At 34.9% G+C, this 27,489-nt stretch overlaps 2 protein-coding genes across 5 annotated transcripts; one reads left to right on the forward strand and one right to left on the reverse strand.

Annotated features, from left to right (window-relative positions):
* The first annotated feature begins 884 nt into the window (after nucleotides 1-884).
* Nucleotides 885-6,376, forward strand: LOC106063278 (uncharacterized). Of its 4 annotated transcripts, XR_008776229.1 has the most exons (4): nucleotides 963-1,036; nucleotides 1,840-1,911; nucleotides 3,042-3,430; nucleotides 3,594-6,376. XR_008776229.1 is itself a non-coding variant. In XM_056018115.1 (3 exons), the coding sequence occupies exons 2-3, from the start codon at nucleotides 3,203-3,205 to the stop codon at nucleotides 3,810-3,812; spliced, it is 447 nt and encodes a 148-aa protein (XP_055874090.1). In that variant the 5' UTR covers nucleotides 885-1,036; nucleotides 3,042-3,202; the 3' UTR covers nucleotides 3,813-6,376. The 4 variants fall into 4 exon arrangements, 3 of the variants coding, with proteins under 3 accessions (XP_055874090.1, XP_013077047.1, XP_013077048.1); XM_056018115.1 differs by lacking the exon at nucleotides 1,840-1,911 and having other exon boundaries at nucleotides 885-1,036; XM_013221593.2 differs by lacking the exon at nucleotides 963-1,036.
* Nucleotides 6,377-6,522: 146 nt separating this feature from the next.
* LOC106063296 (sterol O-acyltransferase 1-like) lies at nucleotides 6,523-23,403 on the reverse strand. The gene is made up of 13 exons (XM_056018113.1): nucleotides 23,311-23,403; nucleotides 20,514-20,567; nucleotides 20,088-20,192; nucleotides 19,173-19,321; nucleotides 17,823-17,950; nucleotides 17,070-17,145; nucleotides 15,622-15,712; nucleotides 13,617-13,813; nucleotides 11,591-11,667; nucleotides 10,845-10,943; nucleotides 10,482-10,611; nucleotides 7,852-7,994; nucleotides 6,523-7,441 (listed from the first exon to the last, which is right to left on the reverse strand). The coding sequence occupies exons 1-13, from the start codon at nucleotides 23,379-23,381 to the stop codon at nucleotides 7,391-7,393; spliced, it is 1,371 nt and encodes a 456-aa protein (XP_055874088.1). The 5' UTR covers nucleotides 23,382-23,403; the 3' UTR covers nucleotides 6,523-7,390.
* Nucleotides 23,404-27,489: the final 4,086 nt, after the last annotated feature.

Here is a 27,489-nt window from a genome sequence, read left to right on the forward strand (position 1 = left end):
TCAAAATCGTATGAGCTTTGCCAAAGGGGTTTTGAGCGGGGTTGGAAGCCAAAAAATACCTCTTTAATATAAAAAAAAAAGCAAATTACGTACTGAAAAATGGCGTAGCCAATCCAAGGGGAGTTTTAATTTTAAACCCCCTCCTCCAGAGGTTTTTTTTTTAAAAAGTTTAAAACCCCTCCAGATGGTTTTTGAGTTAAAAATCCCCCTACAGAGAGTTTTGAAGTTGAAAACCTTTCTCTTCATTATAGCCTAATTCAAAATTTAAATTCTAATTAAAAAAAAACAAACTCTAGAGATTTTTTTAGTTTAAACCCCCCAACAGATGATGTTGACGATAAAACTTCCCTTTTTGATATAAAATCTAAAGCAAACTACAGTCACCAATTTATTCCAAGAGCGTATCCAAGAGAGGTTAAAAAATTTCTACCAGTGGCTGGGCCCCATTACTAAAGTGCAGTGAATAATCATCTGCCGAAATTGAAAAAGACTAAATGTGGCTCAACAAAGATGGCTAAGACGGGTTTTAGGAGACAGTTTTAGAGATCGGGTCTTAATCAAGGAAAATCCTATGCCGAAACCCCCTACAAACTTCAGGAAGAACCTACAATAAATGTCTTCCGAAAAGAATAAAGGGTCAGAATGTAATTAAGATTAATTAAGTAGCCTACACACATACACACACATAGGCCTAATATATTATAAATTGGCGGGGGGGGGGAAACAAAAATCCCACCAAACCCCCCTCCCCCGAAAAAAAATCCTGGCTACGCCCATGGAATCTTTGAATCTATATTATATTTATATATTTATATATGTTTATGAATGATACTACAGTTTTCACGTAGTACAGCTGACTGATCTGACATCATCTAAATCTCACTGACCTATATTATATATATATGATCTATATTTATAAACATGCTAAAAAACCCCGACTATATTCAAACTATATTGTCACTAGTCTATATTTGACATCTAGATCTAGTTATGTTGCAATATAGTCTACAGTCATACATCAAATACATGATTACACGTAAGTCTAGACTAATATAGTCTACTCTAATACCGCCGACTACATCTAGATCTAGAAAAATAATTATAATAATAGCGGGTGCTATAACTGTTACTATAACAATATAGAGTATAGACTACTAGGACTAGACTATATGCTGCAAAGAATAAGTCTAAGTAAGTGCATATTTTTCTGCGTATTGAATATTCTTAAAATTAAAATCTCTAGACTACTATATTATATATATAGATATATAAGATAGATCTAGATTCTAGATCTAGCTAGAAACCTGATTCTGCGTATCACTATCTACTATTATGTAAACATTAGTCTATAGTCTATAGAGACTAGAGTCTAGATCTAAATCTATATCTAGATTCTAGTTATAACTTATAATTAGTTACTTAAGTTACGTAAACTAATAGCCTACCATATTCAGTTATTCCTCCGTATAGTACAGTATAATTAAACATTAATATAGATTCTAATTATAATAATATAGCCATTATAGGCCTATTATTCTAGATTCTAACGTGACTAAAGCTATGTAGATTATGTAGATTAGTAGATCTGGATAGTATGAGTATGTAATTATGATTATTTATGTATAGTAAATAAATCTGATAGATATAAGATCTATAATCTAGGGCAATCTAGCTAGGGCTAGGCTATATCTTAATGACTCTATATAGTCAGTGTATTATTAATACTATTATATAGATATTTATTAGTATAGATTTAGAATTCTAGATCATCCACATATTTATACACATTTTAAAAAATGTAATGGTCCTAATTGTAACGCAATCACATTTGCTTCATAGGCCTTCAATATTATTTGTTCAACTCTTTACATGAAAAAAAATTTCACGCTGGCCCTGTTACATCGAAACAAGGTACGAGTATGATCTTGTGCATTGTGTGGCAATCCTGTTACAAATGTGAATTTCATATGGAGAAAGATATTTTGCATTGTGGTTATTGATAGTTTGTAGTTCATAGCCAACAAGAAAGGTTCTTATATTTTGTAATCCTAAAAAGGTATGTTTAACAATTATTTGTAAAATATGTCACTATAAGGACATTCATCTGTCAAAAAAAAACAGAAAACTTTGCTAATGAGTAATGTATTCTAATTTCATGCTAAAAATATCCAAAACCTGCACTTCTTACCAACAGTGGATCCATATATATATATCTTGTTAAAAATGATTTTGTTTGACCCAGTTGAAATAAAAAATAGTACATTTTGCAATGATACACATAGATATTTAATAAAACATATGATATCTTTACAAACCTTTTATATGTATATATCTTTAAATGTGTAAGAATATACCATGATCAATAGTTATGACAAAACAGGTGGCCTTATGGGCTAGCAAGTTGGGCAACCTCATCAGGCCTGAGGGGAGCACTGCAATAGGACATTCCCTTTGTCACCATCACCTTGGTAAAGCTGACCAGTTCTCATTAATGAGGACTTGTTACTCAATATTTTGGGAGCCTTTACTGTATCTTTATGATACCAATTACCATGAAAGCTTTTGATGTTACATTTTTGGTTTGAAATACCCTTTTGCCAGTAACAATATGCCAGCAGCATTATAGGATGACAAGCTTGATGTGGTACAGTATATATATGTATTATATACAGTCAATGCAAATGGCTCCAAGGCCCACGTATGACACCCACCTGGGGCCCTGGATACTGCTAAGGCCTCCTGTGATTATGTTATGGCTTTACCCTAATGTCCACTATATCCCATATGACTTCTAAGAAGTAGACAAGAACATAATTCTAGTAAAGTCATTATAAATGTCAGGGCTGCAGTAAATGTTATTTCTATTTAGTATTAGATATTAGTTTTAATTTGTTCCACTGTTCTACATACTGCTAAGGCCATCTCTGATTATGATATTGAATTACCCCAATGTCCACTACAACCAATATGTCTACTATTTATTTTTAGACCAGCAGATAAGTATTAGATTTTAGTTTTTATTTGTTCCACTATTTTCTCAGATCGACTTCTGAACAAGTGAATAAAAACTATGATGTTTTGTAACAACAGATTTCACTATGACTGAACAAGTGAATAAGAACGATGATGTGCAGTAGCAACAGATTTCACTATTACTGTAAAATTGCTTAAATTAAAATTGTGAGAAGATGCTCTAGGTCAGATGGATTTCTCAAGCTTATTTTCTAGTCTAAAAAAACAGCTGTCAGCCCAGCCTAGCCCCAATGTAACAATTGTGAGAGAGAAAGTGCAACACCTTCAATCCCCTGGCCAGATTTCTGAAGTGAAATGTCCAGGTGACACTGATGAGGGATACTTGCTTGTCAATGAAGAACTTGACCTTGTTGAGCTACCTCACATTTCATCTGTTTCACAAAGTCCACCAGAAGTGGTAAATATAACTACTGTAATCTATTCATAGAATTTGTTGACCCTATACTGCTATTAGAATATATAAATATATATCTTTCTGGGTTGCTTTCTTTAGAACCATTAAAGCACCTCAACAATTGGTTCTTGTTTTTCTCATTTACTTTTTTTTTTTTAAATCTAAGATTCCTGAGGCTCTGACTGTACAAGAAACCCACATCCCTAACCAGAGAAATGCTATCAGTGATGTCCCATTTCATCTTCACCAATCACTTCTCACCCAACAAAAGATCAACAAGCTGTTTTCATCTACAGATCTGACCTACAAACAGTTTGATTGGTCCAAGTATTCTGTAAACTTCTATAATGAAGAAGCTGTCATCTCAGGGTTCACACAACAGTAAATATATGTATTGAATTTACGTTCCTATTTTCACATAAATTAAATTGCTTAGCCTCAATCTGCGATGTGGTATGCACTTTGGATTGTTGTCACAATGGTACTGAGTTCAAACTTAGCCTGCCACCTTCCCCCGCTGTCCTTCAGGAGAACTGGGCTAGGATATAATATTTTTGTGAAACTTGTTAAACATAATCTGCTGTTCCTGTTGAATTCATTTGATGGATATAAAATAGTGGTGCAGAGCCCTATAGTTACTTAAATCTGCTAGTCTTCAAACCCATCTGTGTAAAGTATCTTTTGAAATGAGAAATTTTATTGTTTTCAAATTTAGAGATTTAGAGAGGGCATTTATTTATAGTTTTGCTGTAAAGTAGATCAATATATCAAATTATTTATCATTAATTTTCAGTGAGTGATTATTTGTCTACTAATCTAATAAAACATTAAATAGATTAATTTATGACACTCTATTTCTAAGCTTCATTAATACTGCTAGTTAATTTTCTTTTCCAAATTGCTTTGTGCTTTTCAACAATACTCAGGAATGAAAACTTTTAACTGAATTAGAATCATATATATATGGACAATAAAGATTATTATTATTATTATATATATATATTATTAAACATTAATTTATCTTTCATGTTTAATGGTATTTTTATCAATTTTTTCCTCCCCCCATATTTGTCTAGTCAAAACTGCAAGTGAAAAATAAGAATCAATAGTTCAATATTAGTATGGTTGGTTAGTTAAGTTGTTAGAGCCTTGTGCTAAGAACAGGAGTGTTATGAGCTCCATCCCCATACTGGCCATTTTTTGTTTTTTCTTTTTCATTGACAATTAAATTATGAATGTCTACTTTACTTTACTGTTTGAGAATAAAGTAAAAATTGGTTTAAAAAAATTATATTACCTCATTAACTTCTTTATAGTTTTTTTCTGTTATTTGTATAGCCAGGATAAATGTTTCCTTTATTTTAAACAAGCTAGATATGACCAGCAGCCTGCGGGTATTTAGGTATTATGGATCAATGTCAAACATGGAGAATGTTTCCTTCACATTTTTTTGTATTTTGCCATGAAAATAAAAGTAGAGTGTGATAATGTGTTTACCTCTTCAGCCAACATATTCATATGAAATAAACAAATACTGTAAAAACGGGTTTGTTTGTAAAAAAATTTCGTTATTTTATAAAGATACAATTAGGTACTTTTTATCTATTTTTACCGCCCTCCAGTTGTGGGAGAGACATTAAACCTACACTACAGATCGCCATGATCTAAGGAACATTTATTTCAAGTTTTATTAAGATTGGTCAAACAATTTTTTTATTTTTATTCAGGACATATATATGCCTTAGTTTTTTCTTTATATTATAGAGTGTGCAATTGTAGACATTCAAATACTGATAACATGTTTAAGTCAATCATTTATTATTAGTACTGCTGGTTATCTAATTTATAAAACTTCATTATCATGTTCATTTATTTATATTCTTTTGCTCCAACACTTTGTAATTACTTGTAAAAAGCTTTAAGGAAGATTTTGCTACAATTTTTTTTTTATTGTTTTTTATTTAGTTTTGGCTATTGTAGCGCTAAAATTAATTATATATATTAGTAAATGGTACATTATAACAAAATAAGCATATTTTTAAAATGCTGATATAGAAGCAGAAAAAAAGGAGAAGAAAATGACGCAACTTTTATTTATACAATTTTCTCTAGGATTAATTACAATTGTTAACAATTATTTTTACATTATCTTTCTGCCAGTATTAGATACTATTGTGATTGAATGCAAATGTCTATGTTGATAATTGTTTCTATAAATATCTTTACTGTTTTATCAAATCATATTTGCTAGTATACAAATGATTCTTTCAAAGACATTTAAATTTGTCACAGGTATTTTATTGAAATTGTGAATGAATTGCCTTAAGTTATAAACATCTGGTCAATGATGTCTGTTTCCGATTCAAGCCAGTCCTATTAATATGGTGATATATGCATATGTGAAGTTTAAAAACTTGTTTATGTTATACATTTGAGACTGTACAACTTACTATAGTGTTGGCTTTAAACAATACATATAAATTTATTATAGTTACATTACTACTTCAGGATGGCTGCCTGGTCGTGCGGTTTGTGCGCTGGACTGTCGTTCGGATTTATCGACCGTCGAGGGTTCAAACCCTGCCCACTCCCATCCCCCGTCGTCCTGCGGGAGGTTTGGACTAGGAAGTAAACTATCTTCAACTCTGAAGGAACATCCGAAACATGTAAAACATTTTACAACATTTTACTTTTGCAACAAATCAGTAAGCTATTCAGTATTTGTTTTTTTTACTTATAGCAATAAATTAGCAAAATTCTTTCAAAGAAACAGATCATACACTAAGACTGTAGACTTTGATCTGGATTTTTCAAATGCTTTTATTACTTCCCCCTTATTTTTTTGCATAAGGATTAATTCTGTTGCTGAACAAAAAACGCCATAATTTTGTTATTGCTTGCTATTTATACACTGCATATGGTATGTGAAATAAAATAAAACAAATGAAATTACATTTCTTCCTTTTATTTCTTCCATCTTGGAATTCAGTTTCTTCCGAAAGGAAGGGATTATAAACTATTTTTACAGTCAGTGTTTTTTTGTAGTGTCAAATTGTGCTTATTATAAACTCAGCATTAACTTAATAACTCAGGAGTAAGATCTACAGACTCATAAATATAGTTTATTAATGTAAACAATAATAACATTCATCAGCATGTAAAATAAGATTCACAAAGTTTACAACTTGGCAATCGTAACATTCACAATTGTACAGATTGAGAAAAAGTGTATAAAATGTAGCTTCAAAATATAATATAATCTCTCAAGTAACAAGATCACACTTAACTCTCCAGTAGGCCTGTCATAAAATAACTTTAAATTTAAAATGATGATTAACCTGAGCAAGAATTCTGAAATTATCTAATGTAAAGAACTGTACGAAATTAGAACATCAGCAACGTAATGTCTGATCAACACAATTTCGTCGTAACATCAACAAAACATCGTGACAAACAGACTCAAAAGTATCGTGTCAGTGAGATATTACTAAAGCAACAGCAAGGATTGGTGACTCTACTTTTATTGTCATATCAGTAATGGTTGATTTTCAAATGTTGGCATATGTGTGGGAGGGTTACAAACAGCTTAGCTACGTCTCAAGGGCGCTCGAAGCAGAGATGTGTCTGCAGAGCACCTAACGGAAACATTCTCTATGCATCTTCTAGAATGAAAAATTCATTTTATAAAAGCAATTATAAGAAAGACTATTCGTCCATATTCAAATCGAACTTGGACATATGCATGCTTAAATACTATTAGTGGAAATTATACTATATGTAAGTGTTGGATTCTAATTATGTATAAATACAAACATAGTTTATATACAAAAGAAAGCTTTACAAATATTTGTTTAAAAGACAAAAATATCACTCAAGTTCAGGTAATACTTTAGAAGACCCGCAACACGTGCAGCTTTTGTCTTGACATCAACATTCATGAAAGAAACGAATTCACCAGATTTCTTATGATTTACAAAACCATGACCTGGGTATCACCAGGTCAACCGGACCTTCCTAGATTAAGAAAATTAAACAAGTATAAACCTTCCCAGAGTAAGGGCGTAATCATCTTCTTTTTTGAAGTAACGTCTGTATTATATAAGATAAGATAAGAACACAATAAACTTATAATGTCTGTGAATAATCCCTCACATTCATTCAAAAAATTCTTTGGGTTCTAAATTCTAGAATTTATATGTATGAATAGATAAGACAGTGCTAGTATTATCACACACGCATACGCTCGAAATCATAATAATCTTTGATGTCTAGGAAAAAAACGAAATATCTTTTTGATGCTAAGTAAGTATCATTAACACCGTATCTAAAAATAAGGCGAAAATGTAATGTAGTAAATGTGTATTTTCAATGCATCAAACTTAAATTCTAAATGATTGATAGGGTAAGTGATATATTCTACTTACAATAGTTGGAGGACAATTTTGACGGGCATAGAACTCGATGCTGTACAGTCCCATTAGAATTCCATTACCGACGAATAGCGAGGACAAAACGAAGAGATTCCAGAGTCTACTGTATTCTTTAACATGTATAAAAGTGAATCCATCTGAAAGGGGAACCATTCAGTTTGGTGAACGAAAACTGGTGTGGTAATTGTAAGCATTTTGCATAGTACACAAATTTCCAGTTCCTAAAATTAGATCTATTTAATGTAGTTTCAGGCCACTACAAAACATGTCTAGCAATGTTGAGAATTTTTTTGTTATTGCTAAATTGTAATATTTCGTATCAATGTTTCTAAAATGTTGTAGGTGAATACTTTCATTTTATTTTGTACACACTGTCCTGGTGTAGAGTGTCGGAGGATTCAACTTCCGTTGCTTCAACATTGAGCGTCCGTGGAAACGTCTAATGATGGAACTAGATAGGCGAATAAAAGGTTGCGAACACAGCCTCCGTTGGGTTACCCTGGCTGAGCTTATTAAAAAAATATTTTTCTGGGGGAAAGAGGCGCGGTGGCTGAGTGGTTAAGCGCTTGGTTTTCGAAGCTGGGGTCCTGGGTCCTCAGAGAACAGGTGTGCGATGTTATATAATACCACCCAACCCAGTAATGATCATTGCCATTGTGAAACCTTCAGACGGACTTGAGGTCCCGGTCAAGACTGATTGTTGGATAAAATCCTTTCCAACAGCCACTGGCGCTTAGGCGTTGATTCACTGCTGGTCTTTTCGTCTATGTGTAGATTGTCAAATAGCAAGTCTGTAGTTTTTAAGTGTGTAGATTGTCAAATAGCAAGTCTGTAGTTTTTAAGTGTGTAGATTGTCAAATAGCAAGTCTGTAGTTTTTAAGTGTGTAGATTGTCAAATAGCAAGTCTGTAGTTTTTAAGTGTGTAGATTGTCGAAAAACGCATCTTAGTTACGTGAATCGTGTTTATAGTTAAATAGCGCATCTGTAGTTACGTAAAGCGTCTATAGCCGAAAAAAGCTTCTGTAAGTACGCGAGTACACTTCATGTCATGTTCAATTTTTAAACTAATGGTGAACTCACTTACTTCAGTGTGTCTGCTGCCTTATTGCTTGGGCTTAATATTGCTGGAGATTTTATATTATTAACTTCTTAATCTTAGGTATCACATTTAAAGACCGCATCACAAACCAGGGTTTCTGCAGCGATTGGATCCCATGATTATCTGCTAACTATCGTAAAAAAACGCAAGCTAAAAATCTATGTTCATATTACAAGGTCTTCGGGGCTCGCAAAGACCTTACTTCAGGGAACAGTACCAAGAAAAAGAGGAACAGACAGAGAAAGCGATGGGAGGACAACATAAAAGACTGGACGTACCCTCCATTGAAAGAGGTTCTAACTAAGGCGAAAAATTGGAATGGAAAAAGACGGTCGACGAATCTTGCATGGTGCCCCAACGGTCCAATAGACTAAGGGATAGGTAAAGGTAGAAGTAAAAAACGTCTTAATGGTGAGTTACTTTATTAAGTATACTTATTGTTGGCCTCCTTTAGTCGAGAAACGTCTATGGTTCATCTCGAGCCAGCAAGATGAAAGTCTGGGCATTGTCTATGGTCGAAACGATGTCGCCCACACAGCAGTTTTTCCCTCTCTGCGCAGCTGATGAGACCAAAGGAACAGAATATCCGATACAGTTTGGGATCAGTAGCGCCGCAGGCTCTGACAGACTGTAGCACAGTGTGCAGCAATCTGCCTAAGGGTCACCAGCTCCTAATTTTTCCTCAGGGTTGTGAAGGCCAGGTGTTGGACTGGCTATTTGAGGCTCATGCCATGGAAGCATTTATAGGTAGCCTAATGGTGGGCTTAAAACCATTACCACTTCCGGCGTTAACAACCTTGCGGAACCTTATAACATGTAGTTATATGTAAACAATATGTATAAAATACATTTTATATCAAATAACTGCCAAAGTATTTGACCATTCTTCTTTTTCCTCGTTCTCATTGTCATGTTGGAACATTCATACGACTAGTCTGCGCAGTGGTTTCAAAACCAAGGAGCTCTCCATATAGTTTGGATTGATTATTTCAGATGCTGCCCCATTGCCTTTTTATTTTCGGTCTCTAAATATAGTTTTCAAATTGCATATATTAATTGTTAACCTCACTTAATCGTTAATGTTCATGCATCGAAGATAGTTCTGATAGTACATTAAACGATGTTACACATTGCTAAATAAATACGGTACTTTGTTTTTTTTTTTTTGTAATCCTTTCCATTAGGACTAAAACAGAAAGATTTAAAAACTCCTTTATCCCACTTTCGGTCAGAGTGTTACAAGGTCATCTGTCGTCATCGAGAAGTACATAGAAGTCTTATTCATAAAGTGCTGGTTGTGAGTGCGTATGTGTTTCGTGTGTGAGTGTTGTTCGTATTTGCATCTATATTGTTATTTTACAGTAGTTACGCTGAGGTTGTCAATTGTAGTCCAACTGAATTTCCATTTGATTGGATCAATAAAAATTATCTTATCTTATCCTATCTACAAGGCATTCTCTCGTACTGCCAGGATCAAGATTCACCCAATGGACACAATTTCAACATTAACAACACTTGTACTTACAACTAATTCCGGCAAAGCAAATAAAACAACAAGGGTAGATGCACTTGACTGCAACCGATATGGCGTATTCATGAAAGAAAGCTGAGATGAAAAACACTATCAATCTTGCTCCTGCTTTACATTGAGTCAACTGGAGATTAGGAAATACAAATAACTTTTTGTATGCTTTTAGAATAGTTCAAGGCAGTTCACATTAAAGAAGAAAGTGAGGAGGGCACGGGTCGAGACTTATGGTGAGATCATGTAAGCATCAATCGCTAAAGAGTTACACTCATTGCAAGAAAAAGATCCATTTATTGAAGGAATACAATTGATCTCCAGTTAAATATAAAATGATCAAATACAAAAACGTGACGGATTTACCCGTAAAAAATCTCGGTATAAATAGAAATAGATCCAATCTTGTACCACAATATTCCATGTTTTGAAATAATGGGAGTATGATGACGCGTTCCACCAGTCCTAAGAAAAAAAAAATCATATACTTTTGAAGACAGCATTGAAAAATATAGATATAATTTTAAAAATTGGTTGATTTCAAAACATTGCTAAAACAATGTGTGTTTTTTTTAATTTTAAATCGAAAGACAATAATATCATCTGACAATTCCTTTGCAAGCTTATACTTGACGTGCTCTAATTGTGCTAACTCACATTTGACATGTTCTAATTGTGATAAATTAACTCACACTTGACATGTTCTAATTGTGCTAACTCACATTTGACATGTTCTAATTGTGATAAATTAACTCACACTTGACATTTTCTAATTGTGATAAATTAACTCACATTTGACATGTTCTAATTGTGATAAATTAACTCACACTTGACATGTTCTAATTGTGATAAATTAACTCACACTTGACATGTTCTAATTGTGATAAATTAACTCACATTTGACATGTTCTAATTGTGATAAATTAACTCACATTTGACATGTTCTAATTGTGATAAATTAACTCACATTTGACATATTCTAATTGTGATAAATTAACTCACATTTGACATGTTTAAACCACAACAAAGCTTACAAGCTTTGTTCCCTGTCTCAAATGTTGTGCAGTAAAGAACAGATAAAATGAGATGCACGAAAGACCAGCCATACCTACCTTGTAGAATAATCTATCCCCGAAACGCATCATTTCTGCGAATGCATTTAACCAAGCATGTAACAGTAAAGTAAAGACTGAAGAAAAAAAAGATAATACTAGTAGCATGAATCATTTTATTTATATAGTGATGTTAACAAACATAATGAGCTATAAGAATATAACAGACAAACGCAAGAGATTAAAAGGCTAACTAATATGACTTTTAACCTGGTCTCTTATATATTATTATATGTGGGAAGCGTGGTCGAGAAGCTAAGTACTATTGAAATTGGCTTGGTTGGCTACCTATGATGGGGGCTCGACACCCGACTCGAGCAGAGTTATGCGTACTGAGCGCCTAAAGGCAGCACGGAAAACCTTCTCCCAAATACCCACTCAACCTCTGAGCATGCTATAAGCATGAAAGTAGCACTATATAAAAGCCTGGGAGCGAGTTACATTACCTCCTTCTCAGATTTGTCAAACCCGGACAAAATCTACCTCACGACATGGTCTGTGGAGGTTGGTTGATGCAGGCGGAGGACTATTGGTTGGAGTGACAATGGGCTTATCTTGCCACCTCGATGGAGCCATCTGCGTTGTAGTCTGTGCATGTCTCTTTCTCCTTCTGCTCCAATTTATCTGCCTTTGGTTAAGGAGACGTCGTTTTCGTTGTCTGACCTTTCTCTCAGTCACCACCGACGGCAGCCTCATGCCAGTAAGCTTCAGCAGACTCTCTCGATGAATGCTTTGCGATTTAGCCGGAGGCGCCCAGGAGGTCAAGCTATTAAACATTTCTCCAAACCCAGCAGCATCTGGAAGACATGCCTGTATGGCACGTAGATAACGTCTGATGTGCAAAAGTTCATCAGCTGCTGCATCACGTCTCACAGGGTTCTTCTGGCCCCTTTTAGGGCTTCTCTCGCTGGTGAAAACAGAAGTATCGAAGTCCACTGGTTTCAGACCCTGTTGGTGGGTCTCTTGACATTAGCATTCTCTTCGTGAAGCACTGCCTGATTGCAGCAATCAAAATTCAAGTCCCCCTCGTAAGCACTGGCAGATCGCCAGGGGTCGTTAAGGTCCAAGCTTCAGGCTCTGACGCAGGCCCAAAGTTGTCTCGATCTGTCCAGGTCGTACTGGTACTCAAAACAGGTACTGCAATAGCTACAGTCACAAAGCCGACCGCTTCTATTTCTTTCACTGTCTCTTTCTGGCCTTGCACGATAATCATAAATTTTTCCATCGAATGAATTATCGAATCCTGCAAGGTATCTTTTATTTTGTTACTTTGGTCTCGTAAAAAGTCCTGCATGTTGTTCAGGAGCTCACTAATATCTGGTTCTACCTAAAACAGGTAGGTCTCGGGATCCTCCCCTTCATTAACCAGGTTCTGTCGAAGATTGGCTCGGAGCTCCTCTTTTAACTGTTTACAGCTAAGTTCATCTAGCTTTCTAAGCGTTGTCATTCTTTCCTTTCGTTAAGCTGCCCAGATCCCAATTCTGACACCAATTGTTGTCACTCTAAGGTAGGCACTTAACAAACGGCAGGAGGTAATATTAAACTAGGTATTTATTTAAAGTACAGTCCTTTCCTACCTAAATACCAATACAGACCACCGACACACTTCCCAGTGCCACCCCAGGTCCTCAACACAGTTCATAGATAGCACAAAGGACGTTCTCTCGAGTCAAGACAGCCTAGACTTCCATCACTCTAGCCGGATCTACAGCAGTCCTACTACCTGTCTAAACAGGTCCTCTACTACTTGTGTTGAATGGTGACCTGATGCGCACCATCAGTGTGGCTCGGGAGCGGAGTTACAACAATATTATCTACCACAGTTGCAAATCTTTTAAAAATGAATTGCTTTCTTATCAATGTTTTGATTAAATATTTAGTTTAAAAGAGTATCTAAAGTCTTATGATTAAAAAAATATATTATTAGTTAAGCTAAGCCATCAATTCATTCATTCATCTATCTATATCTATCATCATCTATCATCTATCTATCATCTATCCTATACATATTCACCACTTTACTCACGTAAAATCAACAGAAAGGTTGATGGCACCAGTGCGCTTAGTAAAGAAGGACCAAAATAGTGCACTGTGATGTTTTCTTTATTGAAATCCTGAAACTTCGAGATAAAGAACTCGTCTAGTATAATATACATGAACATAGCGCAAGCTAGAAACTGAAGAAAATGGCTTGTTACACACTTCCATCGTATAGTTTGTGTTCTGGGAATAATAGAGATTACAATAAGTAGGTGTAGGTATTGAGATTTTATTGAAGGAGCAGATGAATCAGAAGATGAAATTGCGGCTAAATTGTCTAAATTATTGTTACGTTTTTTTTGATTGAATGTGTATATCTTCTGTTAGGATAATATATTCAAGAGGATAATGACAGAACAAACTACACAAACGAATAAAAGCACAAAACAAATCCAAGACACAAATTAGCCAAAAACTCCAATCATGGTCCCATGAATGTGAAAATGCACAATCAATCGTCTTAGAACCAAATTAAATACTAACTAGTGATCGAGTTAAAACAGTGCCTTCACTTTGTTTCCATTTATAGGACTATTGGGCTACATCCCATCACATTTGATTAGATAAGAACGATACTTCAAAAGAAATGATCCCCCTTTCATATCTAACACTCAAACAAAAAAGGGACTAACTTCTGTTTTTCATAGTCTCTGTAGCAAAGTGTTTTGATGGTGAAAATGTTTACAGTCATAGAAGTTCTTCAGTTTAGTAATGTCCCCTGCTTGTTATCCTTCAATCACTTCAAAGAAGGAAAGTAACACGGGCTAAAACATTTAGTCAATACAACGAAACTGGGTCATCTATTTCTTAATATTTTGTTCCGTGACAACGTCAAAGTGAACATTTATAGTATGACTTCATCTGATACAAGATATACATTTAAAGAAATTGGGGCCAATTATTTGATGGTAACAGTGGCGTAGTTAGGGTGGGGGAGGAGGGTGGAGAATTTGAGGATCCTCCGGGTCCCCACTTAAGGGGGAACCCAAGTGAGTGTTTTTGTAAATTAAAAATAAAATATTACGCAAAATTCAGAGGCCTCTAAAGAGGTCATGCCCCCTCCCCCGGGCCGCCAAACGATGGAAAATTCCTAACTTCGCCCCTGGATGATAATTATCTATAAGCGTTATATTCTAAAAATATGTCCAGTTTCTCTTAAATGTGAACATTCAAACTAAAACAAGATTGTAGGCCTACTTCCAGACATCAGTTATTGCAAGATGATTTATCTTTTCTGTTTTTGCTTTTACTTCTACATAAATAATTTATATCTAGTAGATTTAAGTCTTAAGGGTGCTAAATCAGAAGTTTAGTTTAAGTAGATCTACTTCTAGATTCTAGTTCCATCTAATGGTAACTGCGCTGGGACACGGAGTAGACGTTGCCGAAATACGAGTTCCATATCTGTTCATTTTATTTTTCAATTACATAACAATGCCAAAAGATACATCTACGGTAGTTTGTCTTGCCAAAAAAATAAAAATCTCTTCATCAATAATAGTTATTAGTTTGTTATTAAGTTAAAAGCGACTATAATAATATATAAAAGTTATAATCGAAATTTTAGCACTCTGGGCAATCAAAACAAAATCATGTCTTGAATATTTCTTGCTAATGGGCGAATCTGATGGGCGCCGCCTCTGAGTTTGTTTGATAACTTAAACTCTCTTTGTAATATTGTTAAAAGTAGTTTTAAAAATAATTCACTTGTTATTTGTTAAAAAGCTTTGGGCTACTAGTCAGGCAACACTATCACACTTGACTGTGGTGTACAGAATTAATTGTGCTAATATTTATATATAATATAAACTGAATAATAATTTTCTACCTTGACAAATTTGATTAGTATCTACTAAAGTATATAAGCATAGTGAGCCTCGCATATATAATTAAAATAAACAAACATTCAAATTAGCTACGACAGAGTGTAGATATGAAAATTAAAATAAAATAGAACCGTAATAAGTAATGGAATACCTGTTTTTAATTACCTGGGGTATTTGTCGCGATAAACAAGACATGGACAAAATAAAAAGTAAAGATAAGAAGACAACTCTGGATTTGAAGTTTTTTGAAGGCTTTCTGAAAAACACGACACAAAGTTGCATTAACACAATCCAGTTACAAAGTCCATTAATCTTTTTTTTTCCAGACAAAAACAACATTTTTATAACAATTGTCTCTGTGTCTTGGACGCTGATGGTAACTACTCTTAACAAAATGACAATCTGGAGTTCATATCCAATTTAAGGGCTGGCAGTTTAATTGTTCAATTAAAAAAAAAGTCCATAAGACTAAACATGAGATTAAGTCACTTCATTTGTATGGGCCCCCGAAAGGGGAATAGACGCTATTAGTTTTGTGTGGTTTGTCCGTCTGTCTGTCCCGTTTAGATCTCGAGAACTAGAAAGATAGTGAAAACCCGACATCATGATATTTTAGACCACGCAAGGTTCTGATGCAACGGCTACTTTTTTCTTTTCCTGAAAGCGAAAAATTTAATTTTTAAAATCAAATATGCAAGCATTTTTTTTCATAAAAATACACTATTTTTACAACTATTCACTATTAATAGAAACAAACACGAGAGGCTTTTTAGTAAGGGAGGGGACAATATACAATATTTTAACATATTTTTGAAAACGGTTTTAGATTAGACTACATTTACATAAAAAATATTTTAAAGAGAAAAAAATCTATTTAGTATGCATATAAGTAAAACATAATTTAAAACAACAATTACTAAGTCGTTTTTTTATATTATCGCGTGAACTGCAGTATAGGCCCATTGCATGGAACACTTAGTTAAGGGAATTTTTTTTTACAGAAATGTGTTGTTTTTTTTTAAGCTTTGAGTAAGAGATTGACCCTTTACAAAAAAACAAGATCAATTAGATACTCATTATATGATATCAGTTAGGCCAGGTTCACATCTAACTTCTCCTTCACTTTCACCTATCCCTTGGTCTTCTGGACCTTTGGGGCACCACACAAGATCGGTCAATCTTCTTTCTCCATTCTTCTCTGTCATTTTCCTTTGATTGAATTTCATTCCGATATTCTTTTTGAAAATATTGTAACCTACCTTTTTACCTGCCTGGGTGAACCACTTCGGGGGCTGTTTTGACACAAACTGTCTTTGTAACCTTGTTGTACTTTTTCATATATATATATATATATATATGTATCTTCCTACTAGAATCAAAATGAGTACAGTCTCATTTCCTATGAGCTCCTGTAAACTCCTACGCTTTACAAAGCAGATTGTAAACAAGGCACTGATCTCTTTCAGTATTTAGCAATCTGTTGGATATTGTGGTAAATGAATTATTGTGACCCGTTTTGTCACTGCCATTAACAATGTCACTATCATTTTCTACTCGTATTTTCACCATAGTTGGTTAATCGTCTTTGGTTCTTGTCTGTGACTAACACCTACCATGAAGACTTGATTTGTTTTTTAATTTTGGTTTGGTTTCTCTGAAAAATGAATGAACTTTCATAAACATTCTGATCTGAAATAAAGAAAAAAGTTTATTGTAAAGCATTTCTTAAAATGATAAAACGGCATCAAAAGTAGATAAGATAAGATAAGATTTACATCTTATTAAAACTGTTTAATAATTTTAGCGTCAGAAAGGAAACTTATGCACCGAGTTCGTAAGTACAGGAATGAGTAAAGTAACTGCTGACCAAATGTCCACTACTTGCAGGAGATTATGAATGTATTAATTAATTCATGAATGTCTTAAATAAAAATTAAACCAATTCGACAGTTTCCTAAGTTAGCATGAAGACACATTACAAGCTACAGGCAAAGTGAACTTAAGTAATTCCCTCAGAAACATGGACAGAGAAGATGGAAGCAAATAAGAAATGTTAGCTTATTTCCGGCTTTTCAAAAGAACAAATGATTATTTAAAAAATATATCCGGAGAACTATCCGAAACGTAACTATCAGAAGATAAAAATTGAAACTAGAAAACAAAAATAAATTATTTTGACTTTCTCATTCTTTTTATATACGTAGATATTTTAATATTATCGGTGCCAAATTCACTAATGCCATTTTTTGTTAAATTGCAGATGCATTGTAGCATGTAGTTTTTTGTTTTTTTCAACGCACATAATAGATCATACCGACTCAAATATCCACAAACACACAGACACATTGAGTTTCTGAACTACAAACCTGCTCCATGCTTATGATTAAGGAAGACATTGGAGGTAATTGTAGTTGTACTAATACAATCAATGGAACCACAAGAAACAACAAGTGGTAGAGGACGATATAACTGATCCAGAGTCTATCTACAATATCTGAAATCAAAGGAACAAAAGATGAGACCGAGCTACACATATTGAATGTATATATAAATATAGTTATACTATTAAGCTATTACTAAGCTCTCCTTCAGTTACGGATCATTTCATAGAAATGAGATAAAAGCCTGTAAAATGTTTGATTGTTGTAAGTGTCGGATGTTCCTTCAGAGTTGAAGATAATTTACTTCCTTGTCCAAACCTCCCGCTGGACGACCGTGGATGGGAGCGGGAAGGGTTGGAACAATTTCATCCATACAGTAGTTCCCCCCCCCCCCCTCAACTAGTGGAGTGTCTAAAGAAGCCACATGTTCCGACACAGTATGGGAGTCAGCCAGGGTGAAGTACTGTGTGCTGCAAGCTGCCTAAGCGTCATTTTTTTCTTTCAGGGTTGACTTCCGCAGCCTATCCAATATTTGGTAAAATTTTTTAAATGAAATTTGAACCAAAAAAAAAAAAAAGGAGCTTGGGTGAAGATCCGGACGAAATAAAAAAATTGTCTAGAACATTTTTTTTAACGCAGCAAAGAATGATTATCAGAGATACAAGGTGTCAATGGATGAAAGGTCTGTATGTATGTATAATCTATTTTTACAAATGCGCGAATGACCAGTAGTGTGTTAGTTGTCAGAGAGAGTCCAGTGTGTGGTATTTATGCCGTAAAGATTATTAAAGTTTCTGTGTTTTATCGAGTGTTAATTGTTTTATTCGTAACTACAGATGATCCCAGGGACACCTAGACGTATCGGAGTGTGAGGTAGTTTCTAGCGATCTATAAATATAAATATAATAGAAAAGCTGTAACACTAGGATTATGTGTGGGAGAGAGAGAGAGGGAGAGAGAGAGAGGGAGGGAGAGAGGGAGGGAGGGGGAGAGGGGGAGAGAGAGAGGGAGGGAGAGAGAGAAAGAGAGGGAGGGAGAGAGAGAGAAAGAGAGGGAGAGAGAGAGGGGGAAAGAGAGGGAGAGAGAGACAGGGAGGGAAAGAGGGAGAGAGGGAGGGAGAGAGAGAGGGACAGAGAGAGAGAAAGAGAGAGGGAGAGAGAGAGAGGAGGTCTCTCTATATATACAGCTAAATAAAACTGTTTTTCTTAAGATTGAATTAATATTATTTATCATTATACGTCAATTGGTTTTTAACCATAAAGGTGAAGTTATTTTATAGTCTCCCCTTTCGATGAAATCCTCCTCCCTTATGATTCTATTCTTTCTACGTCTTACTTGCATTGTCCGTTGTTCTGAATCTCTTCCAGCATCTAAATGGAAAGTAGATAAATATAACTGTACTGGTCATCATTGTTGACCACATGACGACAGTCTCGAAAAGATGACCAAATGTCCACATTAACATGGTCATATTTATAATAGACCTGAAGAAATTAGAAAATTAAAAAAAAAAGTTCCTTAACCAAATACAAGTTTAAATAGTCTCAAAAACATGTGACTTGGACAATTTGACATGCCTCTAATGTACTTATGAAGTTGAAGATAATCTATTTCCTAGTCCAAACCTCCCACAGGACGAAGGGGGATGGCTGCGGCAGGGTATGAACCCGAGACTATCGAGCAGCCCGAACGACGGCCCCATGAGCATATCACACGGTGTGTGTCGGGGTTCCAAAGTCTCCACAAAACGGATCTTTATTCGAGTTTCGTCATTATACATATGTATTAAACCGACATAGGCCTACTAGCAATGCTTAGGATGCAATAAAAAGTGGAGGGTGAATATTTCTGGCCAAAATAAAAAAAATATGTACATTTCTGCATGCTTAAATTTACAGTAGGTCTAAACAAAAGTAATGAGAACTTAAAGAGACTTAACTCTTTCTCTCCGTAATTATTTTTCCACGTTTGGAATAAATTATTCAATTTGCTCATTACTATTTCACTACCCTATTATAATTAAGCTTCAATAGCTTTGTTATCAGAATATGTTGTATTTGGTATGGAATTAAAGGGAAAGGCATGCTCTTTTTATATAACACAAAGTCAAGTTTATAAAATTAAACATCAATTTATTTTAATGAGGTCAAATCGTTGATTAGGAGAGAAAGAGTAAAAAAACTATATTTAAAAAATAGAGCACAATATATTGATCGAACTGTAGATTTATCGAGTACTTCTGTCACTCACTTGTTCGCCAAGGCATTTTGCACTAAGATGTTGAGGCAATAGAAAATCAAGATGACCATCAGCCCGTTATACAAACTACAGGCAGTTTTGGATTTCAGTATTTCCCTAAGGAACATGCATAAAAGAAAATGTTTTACATTTTGATGCCCAAAATCAATTAGACTTTTACTATGCTTACATAGTCTTCAAAAGATTAAAATAGAACTAAATTCTGTAATATCTAGATAACAATACATAATGTTCTTTGGTGGCCTTAAGTAAAGGAACAACACATTAAAACAATGACATTTTCAAGAAATAGGTCTATATCTACACATCAAGGTATAAGTATACATCACCATGATCACCTTGTGTAGTGAATTTAAAAAACATAACACACGATTAGATTGTCATGAAGCTAGAAAAGTTCTAAAAGAGAAAACTTACGTCAAAAGTGAATTCCTTGTGACATAAACTTTCTCGGACGAAGTCTCTTCATTTCTAGAGGAGTAAAAAGGAAATGTCAGATAACAATTTAAATATGCAATTGAGCTTGTTTTTTCTTTTAGAAACCCAATATTCTATGAAACAGTTTTATAGTTAGTAGTTAGTGGGCCTCCTTCAGTCGTAGAACGGCTATGGGTCATCTAGTAGAAAAACGAAATGATAGCCTGGGCATTATTTATGGTCCACACAGCAGTTCCCCCTCTCCTCATAGCAGTTCCCCTCTCCGCACAGCAGTTTCCCCTCTCCGTACAGCAGTTCCCCCTCTCCGCATAGCAGTTCCCCCTCTCCACAGAGCAGTTCCCCCTCTCCGTACAGCAGTTCCCCCTCTCCGTACAGCAGTTCCTCCTCTCCCCACAGCAGTTCCCCCCTTTCCACAGAGCAGTTCCCCTTCTCCATAGCAGATCTTTCTCCTCTCCGCACAGTAGTTCTTCCTCTCCGCAAAGTAGTTCCCCACTCCACACAGCAGTTCCCCCTTTCAACAGCAGATCTTTCTCCTCTCCACACAGCAGTTCCCTCTCTCCACAAAGCACTCTCCCCTTGCCGCACAGCAGTTCCTCCTTTCCACCCAGCAGTTCTCCCTCTCCACACAGCAGTTCCCCTCTCCTCACAGCAGTTCTCCCTCCCCATACAGTAGCTCCCCCCCTCCACACAGCAGTTCCCTCTCTCCACACAGCTGAAGTGTCAAAAGGAACGAAAAAGTTTCCATACAGTAAGAGATTATAGTACCATACATACATGCACACTTTAAACATAGTGCACCTTGACGACCATAAGTCTCGATTGTTTAAGTACTCTCTTCTCTTGGATTCGAACATAGAAGCAGTCAAGCTCCTTAAAACTCAACCACCACATGATAATAAAATTTAAATTAACAGCAAGATAACGAGAGAGAAAAAAAGACGAGTTTGTGAACAGTGGGAAGGTGAGTTTATAAGTAAATTTTGAAAGAGAGTCAAAATAATCTTTTACTTGCAGTCTTATTAAAGGTTTACGGCATATGAAGTATACTTAACTCTTTCTCTCCTTATTGACGATGCCAACAATGATTTGACCCCATTAAACTAAATTAATTTTGGATTTACAAACTTTAATTTGTGTTGTGTAAAAGGAGTATGCATCATCCTATAATTCAATACCAAATATAACATTTTCTGATAACCAACAAAAAAGTTATTGAAGTTTAATCCTAACAGGAAAGTGAAATACACATGAGCAAAATGAATAATACTATCGGCACGAGGAAAATAATTACGGAGAGAAAGAGTTAAAAACTTTAAGAGATCGAAGACGTTTCTTTACAAACTAAGATGTAGCTTTGATTTACATTAGACAATAATATTCACAATGGATCCTCAATAAAGGTAACAACGATCAGGTCCCTGATGTCACCACACGATTTATCTTATCTTATATAATACAGACGTTATTTAAAAAAAAAAAAGATGATTACGTCCTACGCGTCATGCATTCAGGTCCCTGATGTCACCACACGATTTATCTTATCTTATATAATACAGACGTTACTTCAAAAAAAAAAGATGATTACGTCCTACGCGTCATGCATTCAGTCATGCATTTTCGGGTGCTGTCTCTGCCAAACAGGTTGCAGTTCCGGGTGCTGCCTCGTCACTGCTACATAGCTTATGTGTGCAACCCTTGCCGTTTAGATACTGGGGCGCTCTGCTACATAGAAATCGTATGTCCAACATTTCAGATCTTTGTGTAGTTTCTATAGGATGGTGAGTGGTAAAACTTTTTTAAAAATAAATAATTCTGTCTAGGATTTTAGAATGAAAATGACGAGTGCAGCTTCTTGCAAAGGTCTGTTTTTGAAGTGTAATAATGTGTATTTTTGAAGTGTTTCTAAGAGTCTAATGTGTATTTTTGAAGTGTTTCTAAGAGTCTAATAATGTGTATTTTTGAAATGTTTCTAAGAGTCTAATAATGTATATTTTTAAAAAGTGTTTCTAAGAGTCTAATAATGTGTATTTTTGAAGTGTTTCTAAGAGTCTAATAATGTGTATTTTTGAAATGTTTCTAAGAGTCTAATAATGTGTATTTTTGAAGTGTTTCTAAGAGTCTAATAATGTAAATTTTTAAAAAGTGTTTCTAAGAGTCTAATAATGTGTATTTTTGAAGTGTTTCTAAGAGTCTAATAATGTGTATTTTTGAGGTGTTTCTAAGAGTCTAATAATGTATATTTTTAAAAAGTGTTTCTAAGAGTCTAATAATGTGTATTTTTGAAGTGTTTCTAAGAGTCTAATAATGTATATTTTTAAAAAGTGTTTCTAAGAGTCTAATAATGTGTATTTTTGAAGTGTTTCTAAGAGTCTAATAATGTGTATTTTTGAAGTGTTTCTAAGTGTGTAGTGTAACAGTATGTTATGTGTTTGGCTTTGATTTACTTATTATGTTGATGTCTTTGTTATTTTGGGCTTTGTTTGTAGGAACTTGACTAGCTTTGTCACCCTCTGACATCACTTTACCTCATTTTCACCATAAATGATTCCAGCGTAACCAAGAAACAAAACGAACATTCGAAATGAAAAAACATTTTTAAAAGTTTGCCAACTCTTAATCATTTAAATTGTAAAAGTGCCACTACATTATCTCACTTCAAGCATGGTATCTAAAGACAAGCTCTAACCTGGGACCCCTCCAAGAAAAGAGGAAGACGGTCCAGGAATACAATGCGTCCAATTTGAAATAGACCAACAATCTTACAACAATAACTTACGTCTTTTCAGAACTCCTCGGCATTAACAAGTTTCCATTCTCTAGACCGTCCTTGATCTCGACCATTTGCATTTTTACACAGCACTAATGAACTAAAAGAGAAAGTACAGACAAACCTGTTATAAAGTACAGACAACTCTGTTATAAAGTACAGACAACCCTGTTATAAAGTACAGACAACCCTGTTATAAAGTACAGACAACTCTGTTATAAAGTACAGACAACTCTGTTATAAAGTACAGACAACCCTGTTATAAGGTACAGACAACCCTGTTATAAAGTACAGACAACCCTGTTATAAGGTACAGACAACTCTGTTATAAAGTACAGACAACCCTGTTATAAGGTACAGACAACCCTGTTATAAAGTACAGACAACCCTGTTATAAAGTACAGACAACCCTGTTATAAGGTACAGACAACCCTGTTATAAAGTACAGACAACCCTGTTATAAAGGACAAACAACTCTGTTATAAAGGACAAACAACCCTGTTATAAAGGACAAACAACCCTGTTATAAAGGACAAACAACCCTGTTATAAAGGACAAACAACTCTGTTATAAAGGACAAACAACCCTGTTATAAAGGACAAACAACTCTGTTATAAAGTACAAACAACTCTGTTATAAAGTACAAACAACTCTGTTATAAAAGACAAACAACTTTGTTATAACGTACAAACAACTCTGTTATAAAGTACAAACAACTCTGTTATAAAGTACAAACAACTCTGTTATAAAGGACAAACAACTCTGTTATAAAAGACAAACAACCCTGTTATAAAGTACAGACAACTCTGTTATAAAGAACAAACAACTCTGTTATAAAGGACAAACAACTCTGTTATAAAGTACAGACAACTCTGTTATAAAAGACAAACAACTCTGTTATAAAAGACAAACAACTCTGTTATAAAGTACAAATAACTTTGTTATAAAGTACAAACAACTTTGTTATAAAGTACAAACAACTCTGTTATAAAGTACAAACAACCCTGTTATAAAGTACAAACATCTCTGTTATAAAGTACAAACAACTCTGTTACAATACAACAACTTGTAAACTTTATTATGAAGATCTAAAACCATTTTAATTTGATAAGGACTTGCTATAACATCAAATAATAGGATAACCAATCAAAGTCACAAAGTGTAGAATAGGTTGAATAGTTTTAAATGCAGCATGCAGGGAACTGTGTCTAACATCATATAGACGAGGACTTCTAGTTCCTGGACGCCAATGCCACTACATGTTTCAATATTGAGTCTGACATCAGTGCCACTGACACTTCTCGCTTAAATTTTGAGCCTGACATCAGTGTCACTGCCAATAATTGCTTCATTATTGAGTGCCAACATTAGTGCCAATGCCACTACATGTTTTAATATTGAGTCTGACATCAGTGCTACTGACACTAATTGTTTCAATATTACGTCTGACATCAGTGCCACTGCCACTAATTGCTTCAATATTAAGTCTGACATCAGTGCTACTGTCACTAATTGCTTCAATATTGAGTCTGACATCAGTGCCACTGCCACTACGTGCTTTAATGTATAAGAAAACAATCAGAAGCCCTTAACCCTTATACAACTTGTGGCACACCGTGCTACACTCGGGTAGACTCTGTTACACCACAAACTGTATCAGCTGCTGCCGTTTAGTATCTTTTTCTTCTTCTTTTGTAATTTCATAAGCAGTTGAACCCAACAAGACTTTTGGAACTCTACGCCTATGGAAGCTTGCATCCATCTGATTGCTCCATCTGCCTGTCTGACAAAGCTTCTGTCCGGGAAAGATCCAAGCGGATGTAAATTATTACATGCCTATTACCTCTGGGTCATATCCCAAGGCGATTGGATTAGAAGCGAGACCAAAGGCTGAGTACACCGGGACAACTCCCCCATATCCCTTCTCTGCACCAAAACAGCAGTTCAGGTGTCCGCCATAAAAGCGGTCCGTTGAGGAACGCTGTGTGGATAGTGACATGTTTGTTGTGGCTTTATTCCATCCCCACTTAAATTTTCCATTGTTTATTTGGAAGGATTTTGTTTTACCCTGTTTCAATATGCTATTCCTAATTAAAATAATACAGTTCAGACTTAGGCCAATTTGACCGATTGCTCTAAATTGGGCCTCGCGCCTGGCATGGGCCACATAATTTACGTTTAGTATATGTGTGCTACTAGATTGCCAAGGGTCGCCGATTCCTTTTTATTATTTCAGGGTTGACTCCCGCAGTCTTTTGAATGTTTGGCACTGGCAGCAGAGGTTTGAATTCAGAGTTTTCCAGGAGGGTAGTCAGCCAAGACTAACAATAATAATAATAATAATAATAATCAACCGAGGGGATAATAACAACTGACCTCACAGACACCTTCAAGGCCCTTAACATTCCTAGGAACATCTTCGTTGCCTGTCAGAGGGCGGTACTGCCACATCACCAGAAACTTCCTCAGTGGAAACTGTTAAAGGGATTACGATGAATTTTGTTTCTCTTTAGCGAAACTCGACCCTGGCAGCGCCAGAGAATGACTACTCGTTCATTTCTAACATAATAATAATAATCTTTATTGTCCGTACGGAACTTTGTCTTACAATTTGTGCATTACACCAAACAAAAAACATTATAACTATAAGAAACCAAAGTGTACATTCACACCAGACTCACTCATAATTTACATGTGACAAAGTTTATATCAGATTGTTCTTATTTAATGATTTGATTGCCAGGGGAACAAAAGAGTATCTCTTTTGTGATGGTAAAATGACCATATCCTGACACAAAGAGTGATTCTTTATTTCTAGGATCTTGTTAGCTTTTTTATAGATGTTTGTCTCAAACAACTGCCCAAATGGGGTTTGTTTTTTGCCAATGATTCTTCCAGCAGCATTTAGGATTCTATAAAGTTTATTATTATTTTTAATGCTCAGATTGCCATACGAGGCAGTGATATTAAAACTTAAAATATTGCAGATGTGAGCGTGATAAAACATAGCCAAGGCCTTTTCGCTATCATTAAACGAGGACAGTTTTCTTAGTAATCGTAATCTTTGCTGCTATAATCCCCGTTGCCCCATACCACATTTTTTATGTATTTTTTGCAAACCAGTAAAGTTACTTTTTTCATTGCTATGAACTTTATTTCTGAACAATCATAATAACACCAGCCAACTATGCACCACTTAACAAAAACAAACCAAACAAGACAACACAAACTTACAGACCCTATGGGCCCGCCGTTCGGTAAGCAAAGCAAGTTAAAAAAAACAGGTATCAAATTTTTTAGCACAACTAACATGATGGGGGAAATTAGTGATTACAATAGCGCTTTTCCTTTGCACGACCTTGTAAAAAGTTTCCTTTGAATTGTACTCGTTAGTATAAAGAGCTAAGCATACCTTTAGGGTAACAAAATGTCATAGGAACTATTGATGTGTGACTATCAGAAGCTATGAACTACGACTTATGACAATACAATACCACATGTCCTCAATACGAAATCATTAGTTGAAGAATGATTTCCTGCCACTGCTTAAGTCCAACACACGACCAGCGTGAAAAATGTTTGATATTCTTCATGTTTGTCTGGACAAATACATGGCAACATCTGGTCATAACACTAAGTGTATCATCATTAAAAACACTAACCATTGTTTATTAAGTGTTATTTAATATATATATATATATATATATAAGCTGCATTTTTGTGCGTTTTGTCTGTCTGTCCATCATGCTAATACATAAATACATAAAGTATAGCTTAACTATTATCATGTATATCGTAAAGAAACAAGAACAAACCCTTCTCCACTTTATATTTTTGCCACCATGTTTAAGTGGTAGGCTCCCTTTACATGGTCGCGGGAATAGTTTAAAAATAGCAGATGAAATATAAGAAGTTTTTTTTCCCCTTTCTTTCCTTTTTTTTTCTTTTCCATTTTTTTGTTTCATTTGTCATATTTTTTAAATATATTTTTTCTTTGCATCATTGTTTTAATTTTGAGTTCGGATCTAGGTCACTTCAAAGTTTGTAGGGATGTTATAGACTTTATTTTGTTACCAAGACGAATGTATACAAGTCTTTTGTCTTTCCACATTTACTTGGAGATTAATTCACGTGTAGACCTACTAGTTAATTATTCCAGCAGTTTGTGGAACACCTAGTCAGGTCTCG

The sequence above is a fragment of the Biomphalaria glabrata genome, chromosome 1 (assembly GCF_947242115.1).
Source record: "Biomphalaria glabrata chromosome 1, xgBioGlab47.1, whole genome shotgun sequence".
In the NCBI taxonomy this organism is placed as follows: domain Eukaryota; kingdom Metazoa; phylum Mollusca; class Gastropoda; family Planorbidae; genus Biomphalaria; species Biomphalaria glabrata.